Source organism: Dendropsophus ebraccatus, chromosome 8, assembly GCF_027789765.1.
Source record: "Dendropsophus ebraccatus isolate aDenEbr1 chromosome 8, aDenEbr1.pat, whole genome shotgun sequence".
Taxonomy (NCBI): Eukaryota; Metazoa; Chordata; class Amphibia; order Anura; family Hylidae; genus Dendropsophus; species Dendropsophus ebraccatus.
Window position 1 is genome coordinate 82996321 of NC_091461.1, and position 20895 is coordinate 83017215.

Sequence of the window (20895 nt, forward strand, 5' to 3'; positions counted from 1 at the left end):
AGCGGCTTTGGGGAGGGGGGGGTCAGATTGTGGATACAGAGTTGCTTTAACACTTTTAAAGCATATACTGATCTATGCTATGCCATAGCATAGGTCAGTATTATCGATGATCTGTACATAGTCCACCTGAGAGCAGACTCTATGTACAGAATGCCGATCCGACAAGACGGAAGTAAGTGGCTTTCCCCTGCCCGTCGGTACAAGTAATACCGTGATCGCTATAGATTGTGGCGTTTAAGGGGTTAATAACAGGCAGCTGCAGGATTGCAGCGTCATGTCATTATTCTCGACTCCCGGGACACTGATGTGTGAAGGGCCGCTCACACTGCAGTGGTCCCACACACACATCTAAAGCCCCTCAACTGTCAGAAACGTATATATACATTCCTGCTGCACGGGGCACCTGCAGCTGGAACATTTATACATGTATGGCTGAGGTGAATGGCTTAATGACTGATGCCCATTTTTAAAACTTGACTTGTCTTACTTTATAGCTCTGTGATGCTTTAACCTGTCCAAGTGTTTTTTTACTGTAGGACATTAGAAGTTTAGCAGCAAATTTTTTAATTTTCATGAAATTTCCCAAATTGATGTTTTAAAGGAACTATTTCATTTCAAAAGCAAATTTGAGAGGCCTGTATGCTACAAACCTGAAAAATGACCCCATTTTAAAAACTGCACCCCTCAAAGAATTAGCAACAGGTGTTATGAACTGTTTTAACCCTTTAAATGGTTCACAGGAATTAAAGCAACGTGGAGGTGAAATAAAATAAAAAAACATTTCTGCAAATATCCATTTTTAATCGATTGTTTTCTGTAACACAGCAGGTATCAACATAAAAATTCAACAAAATAAATATTAACCTGAATTTGTAGTTTTTATAAATATCCCACGCATGGGCCTTTTGTGCTGCTGAGCATGCACACAGGTCTCAGAAACAAAGGACCATCCCGTAGGGCTGGGCGGTATACTGTCAAAATACCGATACCGTCACTGGCGTCGGTTAACCGACCTCAACTCTGCCAGGACGGTATCTGCGGTATTAACCCCCCCCCCACCGGGCGGCCGCATGCTCTGCTCCCCTCAGATCTCCCTTGCTGATCCTCCGATTCACCTCCCAATCCCAGCCGGGGCACACATATGCAAGGCAAGGTATGGAAGATCCTGCTGCGGGGGGCTGAAGAGAAACACTCTGACAGGCTGCGCACAGGCGTGCTGTGTTCTCAGCGCTGCAGCTGCTGCCGGGTGGCTCACTTCTCCTAGCTTCTCTGGAAGCTGCACAGTGAGCCCCCCCTCTCCCACACATACAGTTGGCTGCAGGGGGTCAGCTATAGGTCGACACATCCTGGCTCCCATGGGCACCGCTCTCTGTCCCGCACATTGGCGCCTCGTTATCTTTTGATCTTGTGCTGGAAGCAGCCATGTGTGACGCTCAGCCCGGGACACAGATATATGTGCTACACCAACACTGAGTGACAGAGGCTGAGGATTCCTGTGCGGGAGAGAGAGCGGTGCCCAGGGGAGCAAGGAGGTGCCGACCTATATCTGACCTCAACTGTATGTGCGGGAGAGGGAGGGGGCAGCATGTGACAGTGACTGGGGGCAGAGAGAGAGATAGAGAGAGATGGATAGATAGGAGATGGATAGATAGGAGATAGATAGATAGGAGTCCTATCTGTCTGTCTATCTATCTATCTATCCATCCCCCTATCTACCCAGTGTGTGTGTGTGTGTGTGTGTATATATATATATATATATATATATATATATATATATATATATATATATATATATATATATATATATATATATACACACACACACACACATTTGTTTTTACAAATGAATCATTTATCGTATCGGGTGGTAACCCCACTTACTCCGTATCTGGTTGCTTTGCCTCATGGTGGGACTGAAAAGGAATGGAGCACCCACTGGCCTTCAGCACATCATTTTAGGTTTCGTGACCTGTAGGTTCAATTCTTGCAAATGATTGGAGCTGCCAGAACGATACCCCACATCATAAGTCACCCCAGCTTGAAATTCAATTCAAAGCCCCAATGACTTCTGTGGGATTTCTTTAGTGGACATGTCAATTCTTTGGCCGAAAGTGGCTCCGTGGTGTAAATTCCACCGTGTGAACAACAGAGTTTAAATCTTATTGAACATGATGGCACATTGCTCTTTACATATTTTACAGGCAGAATTTTAAGCAAAATACAAGTAAAATTAAGCGCAGATTCCATTTAAAATTCCTTGCCTATTCCTCAACGTGAACATACCCTAAGGGTCTGTTCTCACTGAATAAAACAGGTGGAATTCTGCACGTAGCCTCTATTGCAGACTCAGCTCGGAATTCTCATTAAATTGCCCAATTTTGGATGCCCAAAGGTCCAGAAACAAACTGTCTATAGCCTCTTCCAGGTCCAGTCTACAACTCGTAGAAGCTGATCAGATTGGTCTGACAGGACCGATCCCTCATAAACCCATGCTGGTGCTATGTTATAAGATCTTCATTAAAGGGGAACTCCAGGTAGAGGTTAAAAAAAATTTAACTTCTGCAGAAGCATATAGCATTACTTACCTGTCTATCCCAGTTTTGAAACTAACAAAAATCCATTTGTTTGGGGGTTTTTGTTCTATATTGTGTTTCTGTCCTTCCTGGTTGAGCAGTTCCCAGAATGCAATGCTTTCCCTCAGCTGATCATCACAGCCCCCCACCCATCACAGTAAAATTAGTGTTGCTCCTGCTTCTGGCCAATCAGAGATGGTGGATCACTCACGGGATTTGGGGATCCAGCCCAGCCTTCTCTCTGCGTCATAAGCACCATGTGAGACAGAGGCATGGAATATTTGTCTCCTAAGGAGAGCAGAAGGAGCAGGAGACAATGTGAATTGGCACAGAGGACATTTTTTTTTCTTTTCACTTCCTGGATTTTTATCTGCTACCAGTGTGGCAGAACCGCAGAGATACAGTAATACACTGTATAGGGGGGCGTGGCTCAGCCGGCAATGTGAGCAGACGTGCCTCAGTGAGTTCCATCAGCTAATCCTCTGAATATCCTGGGCATCCTGCCATTCACTACATTTCCCTGCCTTAGACCGGGGTTGAATATCGAACGGCTCTCTGCTGAGACGGGAATGAGCCATAAAAACAAGAACTCGAATAAGGATAAGACTAGGAAGGGTGGAGGAGCGCAGGGGTCTGCTGCCCCGGCGCCATTTTCACAGACGGACACAGCGGCTAATATCACTGGGTGGCTCAAAAAATACACTGGCACACAGGAAGAGCCTACCTCTGCAGACGACTGGGGAGATATCGGGTCCGCACAAGCCGAGTGGCTATCGCCTGGGACCGTGAACTCTTGAGACGGTGGCGGAGGCCTCCGCTCCTAAGATGGTGGCCGCACCTGAGGTGAATGTGGGAAAGACTGGGGAGGAAGAATCTGGGGCTTCCAACCAGACTGGAGCTACCCCCACCTTGCAGGACGTGCTCACAGCCATTGCTAGAGGCAACAAAGACCTCACCGTACTCATGGGGAACATGCGGGAGGATATTAACTTACTCCGCCATGATTTACAAAAAGTCTCTGAAAGAATGGGAGCGGTGGAGGAGAGAGTGGGAGACATAGAGGATCAGGTGAATCCCATGAAAAGAGACATGAAAAGGGTGGTGACTGGCCTAACTGCGCTAGCTGCCAAGGCTGATGACATAGAAAACCGCCTGAGGCGGAATAATGTGCGCCTTATAGGAGTACCGGAAAGAGTGGAGGGGCGAAACCCGGGTGAATTCTTCGAGACATGGCTGCTGAACACTTTTGGCAAAGATGCCCTGACGCCCCTATTCACTGTGGAGCGAGTGCATAGAGTGCCGTCCCGCCCGTTACCACTGGGGTCCCCTCCCAGAGCAGTCCTGATCAGGATACTACATTACAAGGACCATGACATTACCCTGCGCAAAGCCCGAGAATTAGAGCGTATTACCCTGGAGGGTCACAATATCTGTGTTCCCCGACTTTTCGGCAGAAGTGCAGAAGAGGAGAGCCAAGTATATAGACATTAAAAAGAGTCTGCGCTCCCTGGATGTCCCATACTCCCATGCTTTATCCCGCCCGCCTGCGCGTGGCTGTGTTGGGCAGCACACATATCTTTGAGGAACCTGCAGCAGCCCTCTCTTGGCAGGATGAAAATGAAAACCGACTCCGCAGTTCCAATAGACGCAGGCCAGACAGAGATTAACTTTACAGATAAGGATTGCTGGGACGATGATACACCTTGCAGTCTCCCCGTCTCCCTTTGTACTGTGATAAGTTTTATAGCGTTACTTACTCCAATGATAACGGTAGGCTAAAGAAGAAAAAAGTAAAGAGACTATTTAAGTTATTTAACTGTTCTGTAAGCTGCGGTGTAGGAGGGGATATGAGCTGTGGTGTTCATTGTCTACTGTTGGAGGGGCGGATCACGCTGTTGTGCCTCCTCCCCCTTTTCTTCTTTTTCTAATCTCTTCGCTATCCCTGTCTTCCCGCCTCCCCCTGTTTTGTGTTTACCTTTATTTTCTTTGGAATGTCGTTACCACTGAGGCAAGATAATACGAAAACTCAAGGATGTACTACATGTTCCATAACTGTCCTTTAAGCTGATGAGCAGGATGGGATGTATGCTATAGTGTTCGCTATATCTTACGGGAGGGGCGGGCCAAAACATCCTACCTCTTTTCTATAGTTTCTTAGCTATCCCTGTCCCCCCGCTTCCCTTTGTATTATGTTCATCTTTCTTTTCTGTATGTAGTGGCAGGGCCCAAGTTTGCTAAGGAGCTCAGCAGAAGTTAATGCAAGCACATGAAGTGGTTGCCAGGGATGGTTTATGTACTGCTCTATTGTTTGGTCTTATGTTCTGACCCCGATAACCGCCAGTTGCGGACATGTTTACAATTTTTTGATAACCGTTATTTTTCTAAAGGATGGCTATTATATTGGAGGGCTGTTAATATGTGTTATACTCAGCCAAATGCAACTCTCGTATTGGAGACATATATAATGTGTATTCCTTACCCCATAGCATCCACATGGCACAGCAACTAACAATTTTATAGCATGGAATGTGAGAGGGTTGGGCTCGCCCACAAAAAGGTTAGCGGTATTTCAGGCTTTACATAAATTTCAACCTGCAATACTATGCAATACATCTTACAGACGACACTAAAGACATTCTAAATAAGTCTTGGGTGGGACATGCATATCACTCTACCTTCTCTTCACACGGAAGGGGAGTTAGTGTTCTGGTGCATCCCTGGTGGACTCTGAGGGTCGATATGTATGTCTCTACTGTGAGATTTGTCGGGTGCGCTATGTGATAATAGCACTGTACATCCCCCCCCCCCCTTACTCTGATGCCACGCTACGCAGTATACTTACCTTTACCATGACAGTACCGGAGGTGCCTGCACTCCTAATAGGAGATTTTAATAATGTTATGGATCTGCAACTAGATAAGCTTCATGTCTCATATAGTGGTCCGGTGTCTCACCCCTCGGGCATGTCACAGGTACTGGAGGAGTCAGCCATGTTTGATCTCTGGCGTGCGTATCACCCACAGGGTACCCAGTTCTCCTGTTACTCCTCATCGCATGGTACACTGTCCCGCATTGATCTGGCTATAGGCAGGTTACCCTGGAGGTGGAATACTTACCTCGCGGCCTATCCGATCACTCCCCCCTGAAAGTGGACATAGGGAGCGGTGCCCCATTGGGTGCTCTAAGAGCCCCCTGGCGGTTGAATCCGTATTGGCTTGAAATCATTGGATCTACTTCCCTGTTAGCTGCTGAAATGGAGTCTTTTCTCCATATAAATAGGGGTACCGCATCTCCCTTAATAATATGGGACACCCTAAATACATATATCCGAGGTCTCCTCATAAAAGATATAAACACCTGTAAAACTAAATCAAAACTTATCCACAATTCGCTGCAGAAAAGGGTAGTAGAAACTGAACAGCGGTTCATTAGTAACCCCTCGGAAGCCACAAGGAAGACATTGGATGAGGCCCAAACAATTTTTAAAGAGCACCTAGAACAAGTTGCGGAAAACAAAAGATTCTTTCAAAAGCTAGCATACTTTGAAAGTGGGGAGAGCATGGGTAGGCTACTTGCTAGAATAGCCTCAGGACAAAGGGGACCGTCGTTTATAATGCAATTGCATGGACCAGATGGTGGGTTAATTACTAGAGACATGGATATCCTGCAGGCAATGGTGTTGTTTTACAAGGAAACCTATTCCTCTACACTGTTGCCCACTTCTAGTGAAATAATGGGAGTTTGTCTCTAACATTGATCTTCCTTCACTGACACAGGCACAGAGGGAACAATTAGATGATCCCCTGACGGTGGAGGAGTTGGAGGGGGCGCTACAGGATTTTCCTAATGAACACTCTTCGGGGTCGGATGGTTTGCCCATTGAATTTTTTAAATTACACAGTGAGTGCTTAATGACACAACTCTTGGCCACCTTTGACTCCTCTATGGCAGAGGGAGTATTACATGCTTCTATGAGGGAGGCAATAATAGTCCTCATTCCGAAGCCAGGCAAAAACTTGCAACAAATGGGTTCATACAGGCCAATCTCGCTACTGTGCGTAGATATCAAAATCATAGCCAAGGCCCTGGCCAATAGACTGATTCGGGTTATCTTGGTTCTGGTCCATGGTGACCAGATTGGATTTATGCCTGGAAAATCCACTGCAGATAATATAAGACGTGTATTCTTCAATTTGCAGGCGCCGACCTGGGGGGGGGGGAGGGCCAGCGGGCGCTGCTCTCACTCGACGCTGCCAAAGCATTTGACAGCGTTGAGTGGGAATACTTATGGTGTGTGCTGTCTCGCATGGGCTTCGGTCCTAAATATATTTCGTGGATTAAACTACTTTATACTGAGCCATCTGCACGACTCAGAGTAAACAGTCTGCTGTCCGAATCGTTCCTCCTCCAATGGGGAACCAGGCAGGGGTGCCCCATCTCCCCGTTTCTTTTTGCATTGGCTATCGAGCCACTGGCCTGCATGATTCGGGCCTCAAATGGTATAGTGGGTTTTAAACATGGAAGGATTGAGGATCTCATTGCGCTGTATGCCGATGACATGCTCCTATTTCTGAGAGATGCAGCGAGTTCCCTACCACTAGTCATGGATCTTCTCTCTACATTTGGCAGGTACTCGGGGTTGACAATCAATTGGGACAAGTCGGTGCTGCTGCTCCTGGATGCTCCCCGGAACAAATCAGTCTGTCGGATGCAACTGTCCCTGTTGTTTCTCAATTCAGATACTTGGGGGTGCAGGTCACTTCGGATGTCTCTAAATATCTATCACTAAATATGTCCCCTCTAATGGTAAGGTCGGCCAGTAAGATAAAGGTATGGCGCAAGCTTCCCCTGTCGCTTGTAGAGAGATCTAACTTAACGAAAATGATTCTGATGCCGCAGTTTCTGTATATATTGCACAATGCGCCAGTATGGGTGCCTATGACATATTTTAACCGCATCCAGTCCCTGTTTCGAGAACTGATATGGGATGGGAAGACACCTAGAATTCGGTTAGACACGCTACAGAGGGGTAAAGATTGGGGAGGATTGGCGGTACCCAACACATATCTATATTATTTAGCTGCGCAGGTACAGCAACTCTGAGGATGGGCCGGATCGGGGAACATGGCCCCCACGGGCTTACTATTTCAAAGTGTGGCAGAAGGGCGAACTCCTATATATCTGTTAGAAATAGCATCTCAAACGAGGCCGCCGGATGTGCCTCTCATTTTGCCAATGCTCAAAAAGGTCTGGTCACAGACTAAATCCTTCTTGAATTGCACGTCTTACACCAAATATACCCCGCTGTGGCATAATTCAGATTTTCCTCATCTGTGTACCTTAGACGGGGCTACCTTCTGGGCCACAAAGGGGGTGCATACACTTTCACAACTGTATAGTGAGGGAGCCCTAAAATCATATGCCCAACTCCAGGCTGACTACGATTTACCACACTCTACCTTCTATAGGTATCTGCAACTACGACATGCCTTGGAGGCACAGTTTGGTAGGACACCAGTCACCATATCCACACCACCAATACTTGACACGGTTCTCACTGCATCAGATTCCAAAGGTCTGATATCCCTAATATATCAGGAACTGCTAGAGGCCTACCTCTCAAGGAGACCCCTGGTGGCTAAGGAGCAATGGGAAGCTGACATAGGCCCAATAACTGACGAACAATGGACAGAAATACTTGCCCTAACTCCCAAATTGGCTGTGTCGGAGACTCATAGATCCTCTCAATTGTTCTTAATACACCGGGTGTATAGGACACACAAGTTTTTACATAGGATTGGTATACGTGCTGATTCTAATTGCCCTAGATGTGGCCTAGCAGACGTGCATATTATACATCTGATGTGGAGTTGCACCGAGTTGGAGGGATATTGGAGGGAGGTTGTTTCCCTCATACGAAGGGTATATGGAGTTGCTGTGCCAGTGGAACCCCTAAAATGTATACTGGGTCTAGTGCCTGAGGAGGATGAGCCTTACTGGTATTGAGTTGGCTATATGCAGGATTCTATACCAGGCGCGTAAATTAATTGCCCGTCACTGGATACAGGCGAGTGCACCCACCATCACGGAACTTATAGCCAGACTTAATGTGGTTATACGTTTAGAAAAAGGGGTCAAAAAAGAAAGGCATCTAAGAAATTTTAAAGTATATGGGGCCCTTGGCTTGATTCGCCTTGTATACCGTCCAGGAATCTCCGACGCAACCCAATTGAAGCTTTTTTTATTACTGACAGATCAGAATGCTGCAACTTTTCGCCGTAATGGGACACAGGGAGGGAGGAGAGGTACTACACGGTAGAAGATAAGGTCATCCTGATGGTGGGTGCCCCGGCTTGTCCGTTGGGCTCAGGATAGGGAGGTTCCTACCCAGGTCACTGAACATAATACTGTGCCTTATTGTTATCTAATGGATGATATTGGGGAGAGTTGCACTTTATGGTCTTTTCTTATGACACCAGTCTTTATCTGTATAACCTAACCAATGTTGTTGCCTCCACATAAACACTATTTTCCCTTGTGAAAGGGAAGCTGGTTGGGGGGGGGGGGGGGAGGGGGGGGTGTTGTTGCTTTATGATGGGTGGGGGGAGGATGGGGGGCTTCTTTTGTTTGTGTAAAAAAAAAAAAAAAGACACGATTTGTGTGTGGAAAAAACTGTTTAATAAAAACAATCTAAAAAAAATACACTGTATAGACACGTCTATATAACTTTTAATATGCTTTTAACCCTTTAAGGACCGTGCTAACTTTCGTTTTTGCGTTTTCGTTTTTTCCTCCATGTGCTTAAAAGGCCATAGCACTTGCATTTTACACCTACAGACCCACATGAGCCCTTATTTTTTGCGTCACTAATTGTACTTCGCAATGACAGGCTGAATTTTTCCATAAAATATGCTGCGAAACCAGAAAAAAATTATATGCGCAGTGAAATTGAAAAAAAAACGCAATTATTTTTCTTTGGGGGGGCTTCATTTTTACGCCGTGTGTCCTATGGAAAAACTTAGTTGTTATATATGTTCCTCAAGTCATTACGATTAAAACGATATGTAACATGTATAACTTTTATTGTATCTGATGGTCTGTAAAAAATTAAAACCATTGTTAACAAATATACGTTCCTTAATATCGCTCTATTCCCAGGCTTATAGCGCTTTTATCCTTTGGTCTATGGGGCTGTGTCATTTTTTGCGCCATGATGTGTTCTTTCTATCGGTACCTTGATTGCGCATATGCGACTTTTTGATCGCTTTATATTACATTTTTTCTGGATTTGATGCGACCAAAAATGTGCAATTTTGCACTTTGGGATTTTTTGCGCTTACACCGTTTATTGTGCGAGATCAGGAATGTGATAGTTCGGGCAATTACAAAAAAACATGTTTATTTATTTATTTTTATTTGTAAAATGGGAAAAGGGGGGTGATTCAGACTTTTATTAGTGGAGGGGATTTTTTATTAATAAAAGCACTTTTTTTAACTTTCCCTTACAGTAATATGAAGCCCCCTGGGGGACTTCTATATACACAGAACTGATCTCCCATTGAGATCAATCCTGTGTATATAATAGAGCAATGATCCATCAGATCGGTGCTCTATTATAATGGTCTGCTGCAGACCATCTGAATAGATTGCCGAGCCGGGATCAGCGTCATTCCGACGATGAGCCCCGGCCGGCTCATTAGAACGGATCTCCCCTCCGCGATCGCATCGCGCGGGGGGGGGGGGGGGAGATCCCCCACTGGACACCAGGGAGAGGGGGCACAGCTGCTATTCAAATGCAGCTGTCAGCTTTGACAGCGGCATTTGAATAGTTAATCAGCCGGCCGCGGCGGATGATCTTGCCGGCCGCAGTGTTCTGATGCGGGCGCATCAGGACGCGCCCGCATCAGAGCTCCCCGTAGGACACAATGAAGCAAGCAGCTGGAGCCGCTCGCTTCATTGTGTGAACTCACAGGTCTTTCTGCGGCCACAATTCACTGAATTGCGGCCGCAGAAAACTGACATGTCAGTTCTTTGTGGGGCCGCATGGGATCCCGGCTAGGGCGTATACGTTGTGTATACGCTCCAGACGGGATCCCAGAGAAAATAAGACAGTGTCTCACAGCGCACAAAGTACGGCCGTTGTTGCGGGTGGCAACAACGGCCGTACTTTTACGCTGTGTGAACATAGCCTTATACTGTAAGTACTGGAATAGAGAGTGTTTTTCATGAATATGCCGAATCACAGAGCAGCATGGATGGTATGTACGAACTGCTCCTGTGATCTGCAGTGGAAAACTGGCAGCCAATTTCCCTTTATTTTTGTGTCACTGTTTTCCAAGAGCCATAACTTTTTTGTTATTTTTCCATTGTGTCACAGACTGGACCCTGCTGATTGGGGGAGGGTGGGTTCAGTGACGGTCACTGCACATGTCCTTCGCGATCTGCACACTCTTCCCAACCAGTGCAAAACTAGTGTCAGCAAGATCAGGAGGGGCAATATAGCAGCAGCTGGTACGAGTTGTTGGGCTAATATACCAGCGGCACCAGTACCACCGGTAATCCCTTGGCTGAAACTGTTGTCTCTGATATGTTAGCCCTCTTAGCAGTCCTGAATAGTCTAGGCAAAAACAGAATCGGGATGGGTTTGGGTTACAGAGCTGCAGCAAAGTAATACAGTAGCAAGATCAGGACAAGATCAGCGGCTGCGTTACATGTTGACCTAATATACCAGCGGAAGCAGTTCCATGGATCCTCTGGTACTGCTGCTGATGGTATATTAGCCCAACAGGGCTAATATACTTAAAGCGAATGTACTGATGGTATATGCGCTTTAATGTGGATAAATGTAAGGTTATGCACACAAGGGATGTTATATTTCCTAGCATGAAACATGAATGTATGGTACATGATTTAGTAACATGTCTGCATCTATTTCTTTTGCACAAAATTTATGGTATGGTAGGGATGGTCCATGGTCAAAGCCATGCAGTATTGTACTACAGAGCTTAAAGAAGTAGTTCACTTTTTTTTTTCTGGCCCCCCCGGTAGCCTCTGGCATGTATACTCACACAAGATATGGATGTCCCGCGGCGCAGCTCCGGTCCCATCCCGCGGTGCGTTCAAATTCGGCTCGCGCTCACTTCCGCCGGCTGCTGTGAGTCCTCTTCTGTGAGCTTTCATTATAGTCTGAAGTCACTCGCTTCCATGCATTCTCTATGGAAGCGCGTGACTTCCGGCGTTCAAATTACAAGGCAGAGAGGAGGAGTCACAGCCCCGGCAGAAGTGAGCACGCGCCGGATTTGAACCGCACCGCGGGACGGGACCGGAGCTGCGCCGTGGGACATCCATCATCTTGCGTGAGTATACATGCCAGAGGATACCGGGGGGGGGGCAGAAAAAAAAGTGAACTGCTTCTTTAAGATGCTAAATCACTGTGCAAAGCTGTCATTAAGAATAGAAGCCTCTGAACTTGAGACTCTGAATTCTTTAGGCAAAAATCAAGCCAAGATGCTGCTGCTGTCTATTACACCAGTAGTAATAATAATAATAATAATAATAATAATAATAATAATAATAATAATAATAATAATAAGTTGTTTATTATTTATTATTATCTTATTTATATTTGAAGCGCCTTGATTCCAGAGAATTGTATGCATCAGAAATTTTCTTTATACCTCCATGCCTAACTTTTAAAGGGGTAGTGCGGCGGTAAAGAATTATTCACAGAATAACACACATTACAAAGTTATACAACTTTGTAATGTATGTTATTTCTGTGAATGGCCCCCTTCCTCGTGTCCCACCACCCCCACCCGTGTCCTCAGAAGTGTTGGTGCATTATACATTACCTGATCCGTGTCGCGCATGTCCTCCATCTTGTGCCAAACGCCATCTTCGGCCGGCCGAATCGCTGCCGCCGTCCCCCCTCTGCCGCGTCATAACTGTGCTCAGCCGCGATTGGCTGAGCACAGTTATGCTCAGCCAATTGCGGCTGAGCATCAGATGACGCTGCAGAGGGCGGCCGGCATTCGGGACAGTCGGAGCTGTTCGCCGTCCGTCCGAAGAAGACTTCACTGACTGAAGATCGGAGACGAGGGTCTGCACGTGACAGGTATGTATAGCGCACCACACTTCCGGGTACACGGGTGGGGGTGGTGGGACACGGGGAAGGGGGCCATTCACAGACATAACATACATTACAAAGTTGTATAACTTTGTAATGTGTGTTATTCTGTGAATAATTCTTTACCGCCGCACTACCCCTTTAAGTCCCCAGATATCCCCTGTACACCCCCATACTGTCTCTCTAAGCCCCCCAGACATCCTCTACATCCCCCAAATTGCATACATGTCTGCACTAGTTGTGAAACCACTAAAAATCTATCTGTTTTGGGGTTCTTCCTTTTGGAATTTCTGTTTGAAGAGTTGCTCAATACTAAATTTCTCAAGAGTGCATTGCTTTCCCTCTGCCCTCTAAGCCAGCTTTACTGCCATGACTACACCCCTCCTACAACACCCGTGCCAGTTCTCTGACCAGCTTTGTTGCAAAAAATCTTATTTCGCAGCAGACTATTGCACGTCAGTGAGGCTGCAGCACCTGCTGCATTTATTCCCTATCTGTACTTTCTAGGGCATCATTCATCACAAAACAGCATGCTGTAAACATTCCACATTCCCCTAAATGTGCCAATAAAGATGTAAATGTATCAACTACAGTAAGATGGTGATGTAAGCTGGAGGGGCTGGTCAGAAATGGTAACCTAGCCTGAGTTTATGTTCTAATACTAGTCTTTTATGTGTTACTTTAGCATCAAAAAAGGTCAGTTATGATGAAAGTGACATTTATTCACACTGACTGCTAGGAATACCTCTGCTTAGGGATTGTGACGTAGCCACAAACTGGTTAATAACACCTCTGGTATATGTTGGTATTGTTCATCTGGATATTCTAATTGTTTTTATATTTGCTGTATATAGGTCTCTACAGTTGTGTTTCTTTAAATACAGGGGCAGAGTTATAGTTAAGGCTGATGTCTGTTTTCTGTAAGTTTATGCTGTTTGGTTTTTCTTATTGCATAGGGAAGAAACTGAGAGAATCATCCGAAGAAAGCTTCGAGACATCTTAAGAGAGAGTGATCTTGAGAATATAACCTCTAAACAGGTAAAAAAAAAAAAAAAAAAGGGAAGGGGGCAGGAGCAGTAACATGTAAGTATAAAGGCCCTATTACATGGAGTGATTTATCTGCCAAAACCAAGACAATGATCAGCCAAGAAGCAAGCAGTCAATCACTTATCGGCTGATCGTTGTCTTTCAACATAGGCTACTTCGGCGTCTGAAAATAGTAAAGATGTTATGCTTAAAGAGAACCTGTAACCAAGACAATGCTATGTAATCTATTGCCGTCATGGTATAGAGCAGGAAGAATTGAGCAGATTTGATATATATCTTTGTGGGAAAAGATTCTCTATAACTTGTTGATTGAAATCCCTGCTCATTCTGTGTTAAGGAGTCTAGTAGACTGTCATTTAATGGACTGGACTCCTTAACAATAGAATAGAAATATTAGAGATTTCGATTAATAAATTACAAGTTATACTAAATCTTTTCTCATAAAGATATACAGTGGATTGAGAGCGTTTTGCAAGAAGAGCTCACAGTTTTTCAAAATTTTAACTTTGTTTAGGAGCTTCCTGTACTGGGTGGGAGGGGGAGCTGGGGGACAGTGGTCTACAGCACTGTACTCTGACCCAGTAAGTCTTCCTCACCTTCCAAATTAAAGCAGATGCCCTTCAGGCTGGGGATTGCATCAGGGGACAGGACTGTGGAGGTAATCTCACCATAGCTGTAACCCCTCTCTCCCCAGACAGAGAGTGCTGCTTTTATGTGCACACACATGTTTTGCTCATTCTTTCATGCTCCCTGCAGTCTCTGTCAGCCCTTGTTTCCCATTCTCTCCATTTCTGCTATAATGTGCCTGCACTCACACTCTGCTATACACACTGCTGTATAGAGAAGTTTCTGTCACTGTCCTCCTCACTTCCTGATTGGTCCATGCTGAACACACCCCTTCCCCATTGCTGCCATGTGACCACACAGACCTCGGACAGCAGCCCTGCTTCTCTATTCTAGCCTGTTGTACTACACTAATTCATTATGGGGATCTGCAGTTTCATTTTATATCTACAAACTGCTGCAGTTTTTTTAGCTTTATGTCCTTACACCATACACTATACACCACATGCTGATTGCTATACTCTACGGTAACTTACGGTAACTAATATGACATATCTGTCCGTTTCTAAATGTTTGTTTTATTTTTTTTACATGTTGTTCAGAATAAAAAAAATCATTATTTTTGGGGTGTGGAACCAATTGTCTTCATTTCATGGGAAAATTTGCTTTGGTTTAAGAGTGATTTGGATTACAAGCACGGTCCTGGAACGAAGTATGCTCGTAATCCAAGGCACCACTGTATATACATCAGTCCGCTCAGCCCCTTCTGCTCTATAACATAATCCTGAGGCAAGTGCATCTCAACAAATTAGAATATATTTTTTTTCAGTAATTAAATTCAAAAAGTGACCACTTGTGCTCACCAATAGGTAAGTTAAGAGTTTTAGGTGGACAAGGTCTTGGGTGGTACACTAGTCCCTTATTGGTATCTTGTTTGAGGTGTGTGTTATTACATAGTATCCCCCCTCCATATAACATTTAGGGCCTAGGGTACAGTATATTGGGAAGGGGAAGGGTGGGTGCCTGTATGATACTGTTCCCCCTTCCCATATGTCAAGCAGGACCTGGTGCCCATACAATATCCCCTCCCTTCCCCCTGATACTGTTTATGGCAGGGATGGGGAATGTTCTGTTTGTGGACCACATATTGTCCTTGAGATTCTCTGATGCCGCTCGCAGAAGTGTATACTGGGGAAAGCAACCTCCTGTACCCAGCGATGCTTAGTGTGCATACCGCACATGTTGCCCTCCTGTGTCCGGAGGCTGCTGCACTAGGTTATATTTTGCCTGATTCCAGACACAGAAGGGTGCTGCGTACACCACCCACACAATGGATGTCACAGTGGGTCCCATTAACTTGCCCATCCACCATCTACACATGTCCCCAGTGTTAATATAAAATAGACTACAACCTTTACAATGCATAAATTTAATGCAGCATGTCCAAAAGGTAGATTGCCAATAGGTAGGTGCCAATAAATCTTAACCGTTATTGATATGACAAAAACTAAAATACTTCATATTGTGCTCATGTAATGAAACTGTCAACACAATATATATTTAGATAGATACAGCAAAGAAAGTAACCACAGCACTCTGATAAGCTGTGATCAAACGGTGACTTTAATTTCTCCCACAAAATGCATAGGCTATGTATTTTGTGGGAGAAATAAGTCATACAGAAGGTCCGCAAGGATATGTACCGCAAGCACCAACCTTGTTTGCATTCCTGACTGCTGCACCCATTTATTTTCTTTATATTAGATAGATAGATAGATACCTGTTAACAAAACATAGGGAAGTCTAGGCTACACATTGGCCCTAACTCTTCTCTGCATTAGTGCCCGGCAGCTATCATGGTTGTGTAGCGACCCTAATAAGGGTGATCCTGCACTTAAAGTGACTGTACCACCAGGCCCAGGCTGAAGCACTGGAGGCGGGCCGACCCACCCTTAGTGGGAGGAAACCCTACCCCCTCAATGATAGGGTTCCATTAATTCTAATGGAATGACGTCATGGAGGGGCCGGAGTTTCTTCCCACTAAGGGTGGGTCGGCCTGCCTCCAGTGCTTCAGCCTGGGCCTGGTGGTACAGTCACTTTAAATCTGCTATTACACCTTTTTAGGCCCTGGAGGATTATGTCTAGACTGGAAATATGCCACAAAGAAGATAGACTCTTGTACATATTGTTGTAAATACCATATAACACATGGATTGTTAGTTACTTTGAAGGGAATCTGTCATCATAAAATAACTTTTTTTTTTTCAAATTTTACTATCTACACTGCTAATAAAAAAAATAAAGGGAACACTTAAACACCACAATGTAATTCCGAGTATGTCAAACCTCTGTGAAACAGATCGCTGATCTTAGGGAGACCAGCAAAACGACAACACTGCCAGTTGTTAGTGAAAGCGCTCAAGGCAGTGAAGTCCTAGGTGCATTGCCCCCTGGGAAACATGAATAGGCAAAAGAGGAGCCTGTGGAGCCTCATCAAAGAGTCTCGAAACACAGGACTCGAAACTTCTGTGAAATCAAAGTGTCCACTTGAGAAGCGACACTAATTGACAACTAATTTTACATTCAATTACCAAGACACGCTTAATAAAGGAGTGGTTCTCCAGATGGGAACCACAGACCACTTCTCAGTACCTATGCTTTCTGACTGATGTTTTGGTCACTTTCGAATGTTGGTGGTGCCTTCACACTCATGGTAACATGAGACGGAATCTACAATCCACACAAGTGGCTCAGGTAGTGCAGCTTATCAAGGATGGCACATCAATGCAAGCTGTGGCAAGGTTTGCTGTGTCTGTCAGCGTAGTGTCCAGAGACTGGAGGTGCTACCAGGAGACGTAAAGGAGGCCGTAGGAGGGAAACAACCCAGCAGCAGAACCGCTACCTCAGCCTTTTGTGAAAGGAACAGGAGGAGCACTGCCAGAGCTCTGCAAAATGACCTCCAGCAGGCCACAAATGTGAAACTGACTCCATGAGGATGTGAATGAGGGCTCGACATCCACAGATAGGGGTTGTGCTCACAGCCCAACACCTTGCAGGACACTTTGCATTTACCAGAGAACACCAGGATTAGCAAATTCGCCACTGGCATCCTGTGCTCTTCACAGATGAAAGCAGGTTCACAGTGAGCAGATGTAACAGATGTGATGTGACAGAGTCTGGAGACACCGTGGAGAGCGATCTGCTGCCTTCAACATCCTTAAGCACAAACTTGCAGTGGGCCTGTAATGGTGTGGGGTGTGCTGCACGTTCTCCAGACCTGAATCCGATTGAGCACATCTGGGACATCATGTCTCATTCCATCCACCGTCACATTGCACCACAGACTGTCCAGGAGTTGGCGGATGCTTTAGTCCAGGTCTGAGAGGAGATCCCTCTGGAGACCATCTGCAACCTCATCAGAAGCAAGCCCAGGTGTTGTAGGAAGGTCATACAAGCATGTAGAAGCCACACGCAATAAGGAGCCTCATTTTTACTTGTTTTAAGGACTTTCTATCAAAGTTGGATCACCCTGTAGTGTGTTTTTCCACTTTAATTTTGTGTGTGACTCCAAATCTAAGCCCCCATTGGTTAATAAATTTGTTCTGTATAAGTTGAATTATCAATGGAAATCAAAGTATTTAATAAGAATATTTCATTCAGATCTAGAATGTGTTATTTGAGTGTTCCCTTTATTTTTTTTCAAGCAGTGTATATTATAAAATTATCCTGAAATCTTGCAGTTTTCATTCTTGCCACTGGGGCAAAACCTGTCTGTGGTGGTAAAAGGAGGCTGCTGTAAAGTGATCTTCACAGCATTGCAGCGACATGTGACATCAAGATGTGGACCAGTATATGACAATAGCAGCTCCCTGTGAATTGACCTCTTCAAAGGTCACAGAGCACATTCAGTAATGTTTCACATTGTAACGCCTGGAGTAGTGGATCCACTGGACCGTCACCAGCGATGGCACTAACCTCACCAGGGAGCGGAGTCTAAGGGGCCGCTGGTTTTCACCAGAGCCCGCCGCAAAGTGGGATGGACTTGCGGCAGGCGACCCCCAGGTCGCTACCCCTGGCTTGGTTGCTGGTGACGGCAGGCGAGGCGTGGCAGGAGCAGTAGGCAGGAGATCGCGCAGGCAGAGGACAGAAGGCGTGCTCGCAGGTGGCGGACAGGACTCAGGAACAATGGGAAGGCAGCGGACAAGGATAGGGACAAGGGCTAAGGACAGGAACCAGGGACAAGGACTAAGGTCAGGAACAACAGGGAGCTGGGCCAAACACTATGGGAAGCATGTAGAGGCTCCAACACGAGGGACAGGGCAGGCTGGGATTTATAGGGAGTGATTGGGTGCAACTACCAATTAGGGACGGACTGGCCCTTTAAATCTGAGACAGCCGGCGCGCGCGCGCCCTAGGAGGCGGGGACGCGCGCGCCGGCCGGCACAGACGGAGAGCGGAGCGGGACGAGGTGAGGCGCCCCCCGGGGCCGAACAGACCGCAGCGCCGGGTCCCTGCACCGGGACCCCGGCAGCCGCGTCAGACAGAGGGCGGTCGAGGCGGCGGCCCGGAGCACGGGACGCCGCCGCGGCCATGACACACATTCATCTTAAGGGGGCAGACTCTTGTCATCTGTCTATGAGTATTGCTGTAAAGCATGTCAGTAAATGCTTCTTTTTTTCTTAAATAAAATGGTCAACAAGGTTTGTAGGGGCATTTATATTTCAATATAAACATCATTCTGGTGTTTTGTTTTTTGTTTTGTTTTTTGTTTGTTTTTTTAACACACTTTACAATATTAGTAGTTGAAGCTGTCTGATAGATGACGTCCATTACTAAGCACAGGCTTAGTGTTGGGTAAAAATGTGATGGTTAGTGTTGGCCATTTTAAAAGCCAAGTACCCACCGCCACAGTGGTACTGGGAGGTACCAGATACCAGCAGTCCCAGAGTGTCAAAAATTGGCACTTCTGGTCTGGAGCAATAGCGGGCTAGTAGCCCCTCCTTCCCTATTTTCTACAACCAGCCAGGTAAAAACTAAACAGCAGCAGCCTAATAGTACCAGGGTGAAAAGGGCCATTTATTCTGGCCTTTCCCAGCCTAATTATTAAGCATGTAAAGTAAGTAAAAACAAATACACCAGTGATTTTTTTATTTCATTTTTTTTTTACACACCCCTAATTGATCATTTTAGAAATAAATAATGCCCGTTATCAACTGAATATGGGTCCAATGGGCGCAGGTCCAGGTAAAAAAGGAAGGCAAAATAAAGTACTAAAAATGTATTAAAAAAATGACGTGGAGGATTCTGTTGCTGTTACTATCCCATTGTGGTTGCCTGGAAGTGGCTGCGGTTCATATGCCTGCTGTGGTCGAGTGTTGTGCCTTGTACTTGCACAACACCATCAGGTGAGAATCTCCATTTTCTATTTTTCCTGATGCCCTTCTGTCTGATTTCTACACTATGGTGCGCTGTTCATTTTTATATTATCAACTGAATATGACATAGTACTCAGGATACCTGCATCTGAAAGAAAGAGGGGGGGGGGGGAAGTGTTCATAAATGGAGAGCGCTCTTCCCTGCTGCACTAGTAATTACCACATATGGTCTTGAACTGCAGGTGGGACCTGGCCCAGGTGGTTAATGCAGCAGGAAAGATCACCCACAAAATGCTTAAAAGAATTGTTCCCACATTGCTGTTTTAACTTAAATGCAAAAGCAGAACACTTACCCCTCCCCAGCCTCCTGGGGGCATCAGTTTTGGGTGGCGACACTCAAAGTGCCTAGGGCAGCATGAACTCCAAATACAGGCCTGTTTGCAGCACAGAGAAGGGTTAACAGCAGGAGACTCTACTACGTTAAAGGGGAGCTCCTTATTTTCTATTCAAAGTACATTAAAAGTTATATAGATGTGTCTATATAATGTATTACCATATCTGTATGGTTCTGGCAAACTGGTAGCTGATTGACATCCAGGAAGTGAAGAAAAATGACCTTTGTGCCAATTCACATTGTCTCCTGCTCCCACTGCTCTCCCACCTTAGGAGACAATTTCCATGCCTCTATCTAACATTGTGTGTATTTGCTGAGCACAGGCTGATGATGCAGACAGGGGGCAGGGTGTGATGTCACAGGAGGCTTGGCTGGATCACCCAATCCCCTGAGTGATTCACCATCTCTGACCAGCCAGAAGCAGCTGCTGCAGTGATTTCACTGATTCTGCAAAGGTCTGCAGTGAACTTAGGGCTATGTTCACACATGTTTCATTGCGGTACTGCAGTGTATTCACAAAAATGATACACAAGTAAATGATTCTAAACGGCACAGAAGATTAGAGCCGGCACTGCCAATCCCACCTGGACAAAAAACAAGGCATAAAGTCCTTATTGTGGGGTTCAACTTCAAAGATAAAAGATGCTTGATCATAATATGTGCATGGAAATGAAAAGTAAAAAAAATAAATTCAATGATGATGAAGGAACAAGAGGATGATGAGGGGTGTAGTGGTTTGATGAAGGAACAAGAGGATGATGAGGGGTGTAGTGGTATGATGATGAAGGAACAAGAGGATGATGAGGGGTGTAGTGG

The 20895-nt window shown here is 45.6% G+C and overlaps 1 protein-coding gene across 1 annotated transcript in view; it reads left to right on the top strand.

Moving 5' to 3' along the window:
• The window catches only part of SSH3 (slingshot protein phosphatase 3), a 120273-nt gene that overhangs the window by 61711 nt on the left and 37667 nt on the right, over positions 1 to 20895 (top strand). The window contains exon 8 of the mRNA XM_069980779.1: positions 13656 to 13737. Within this exon, the coding sequence (XP_069836880.1) occupies positions 13656 to 13737 (82 nt within the window). The remainder of the gene's footprint in view (positions 1 to 13655; positions 13738 to 20895) is intronic.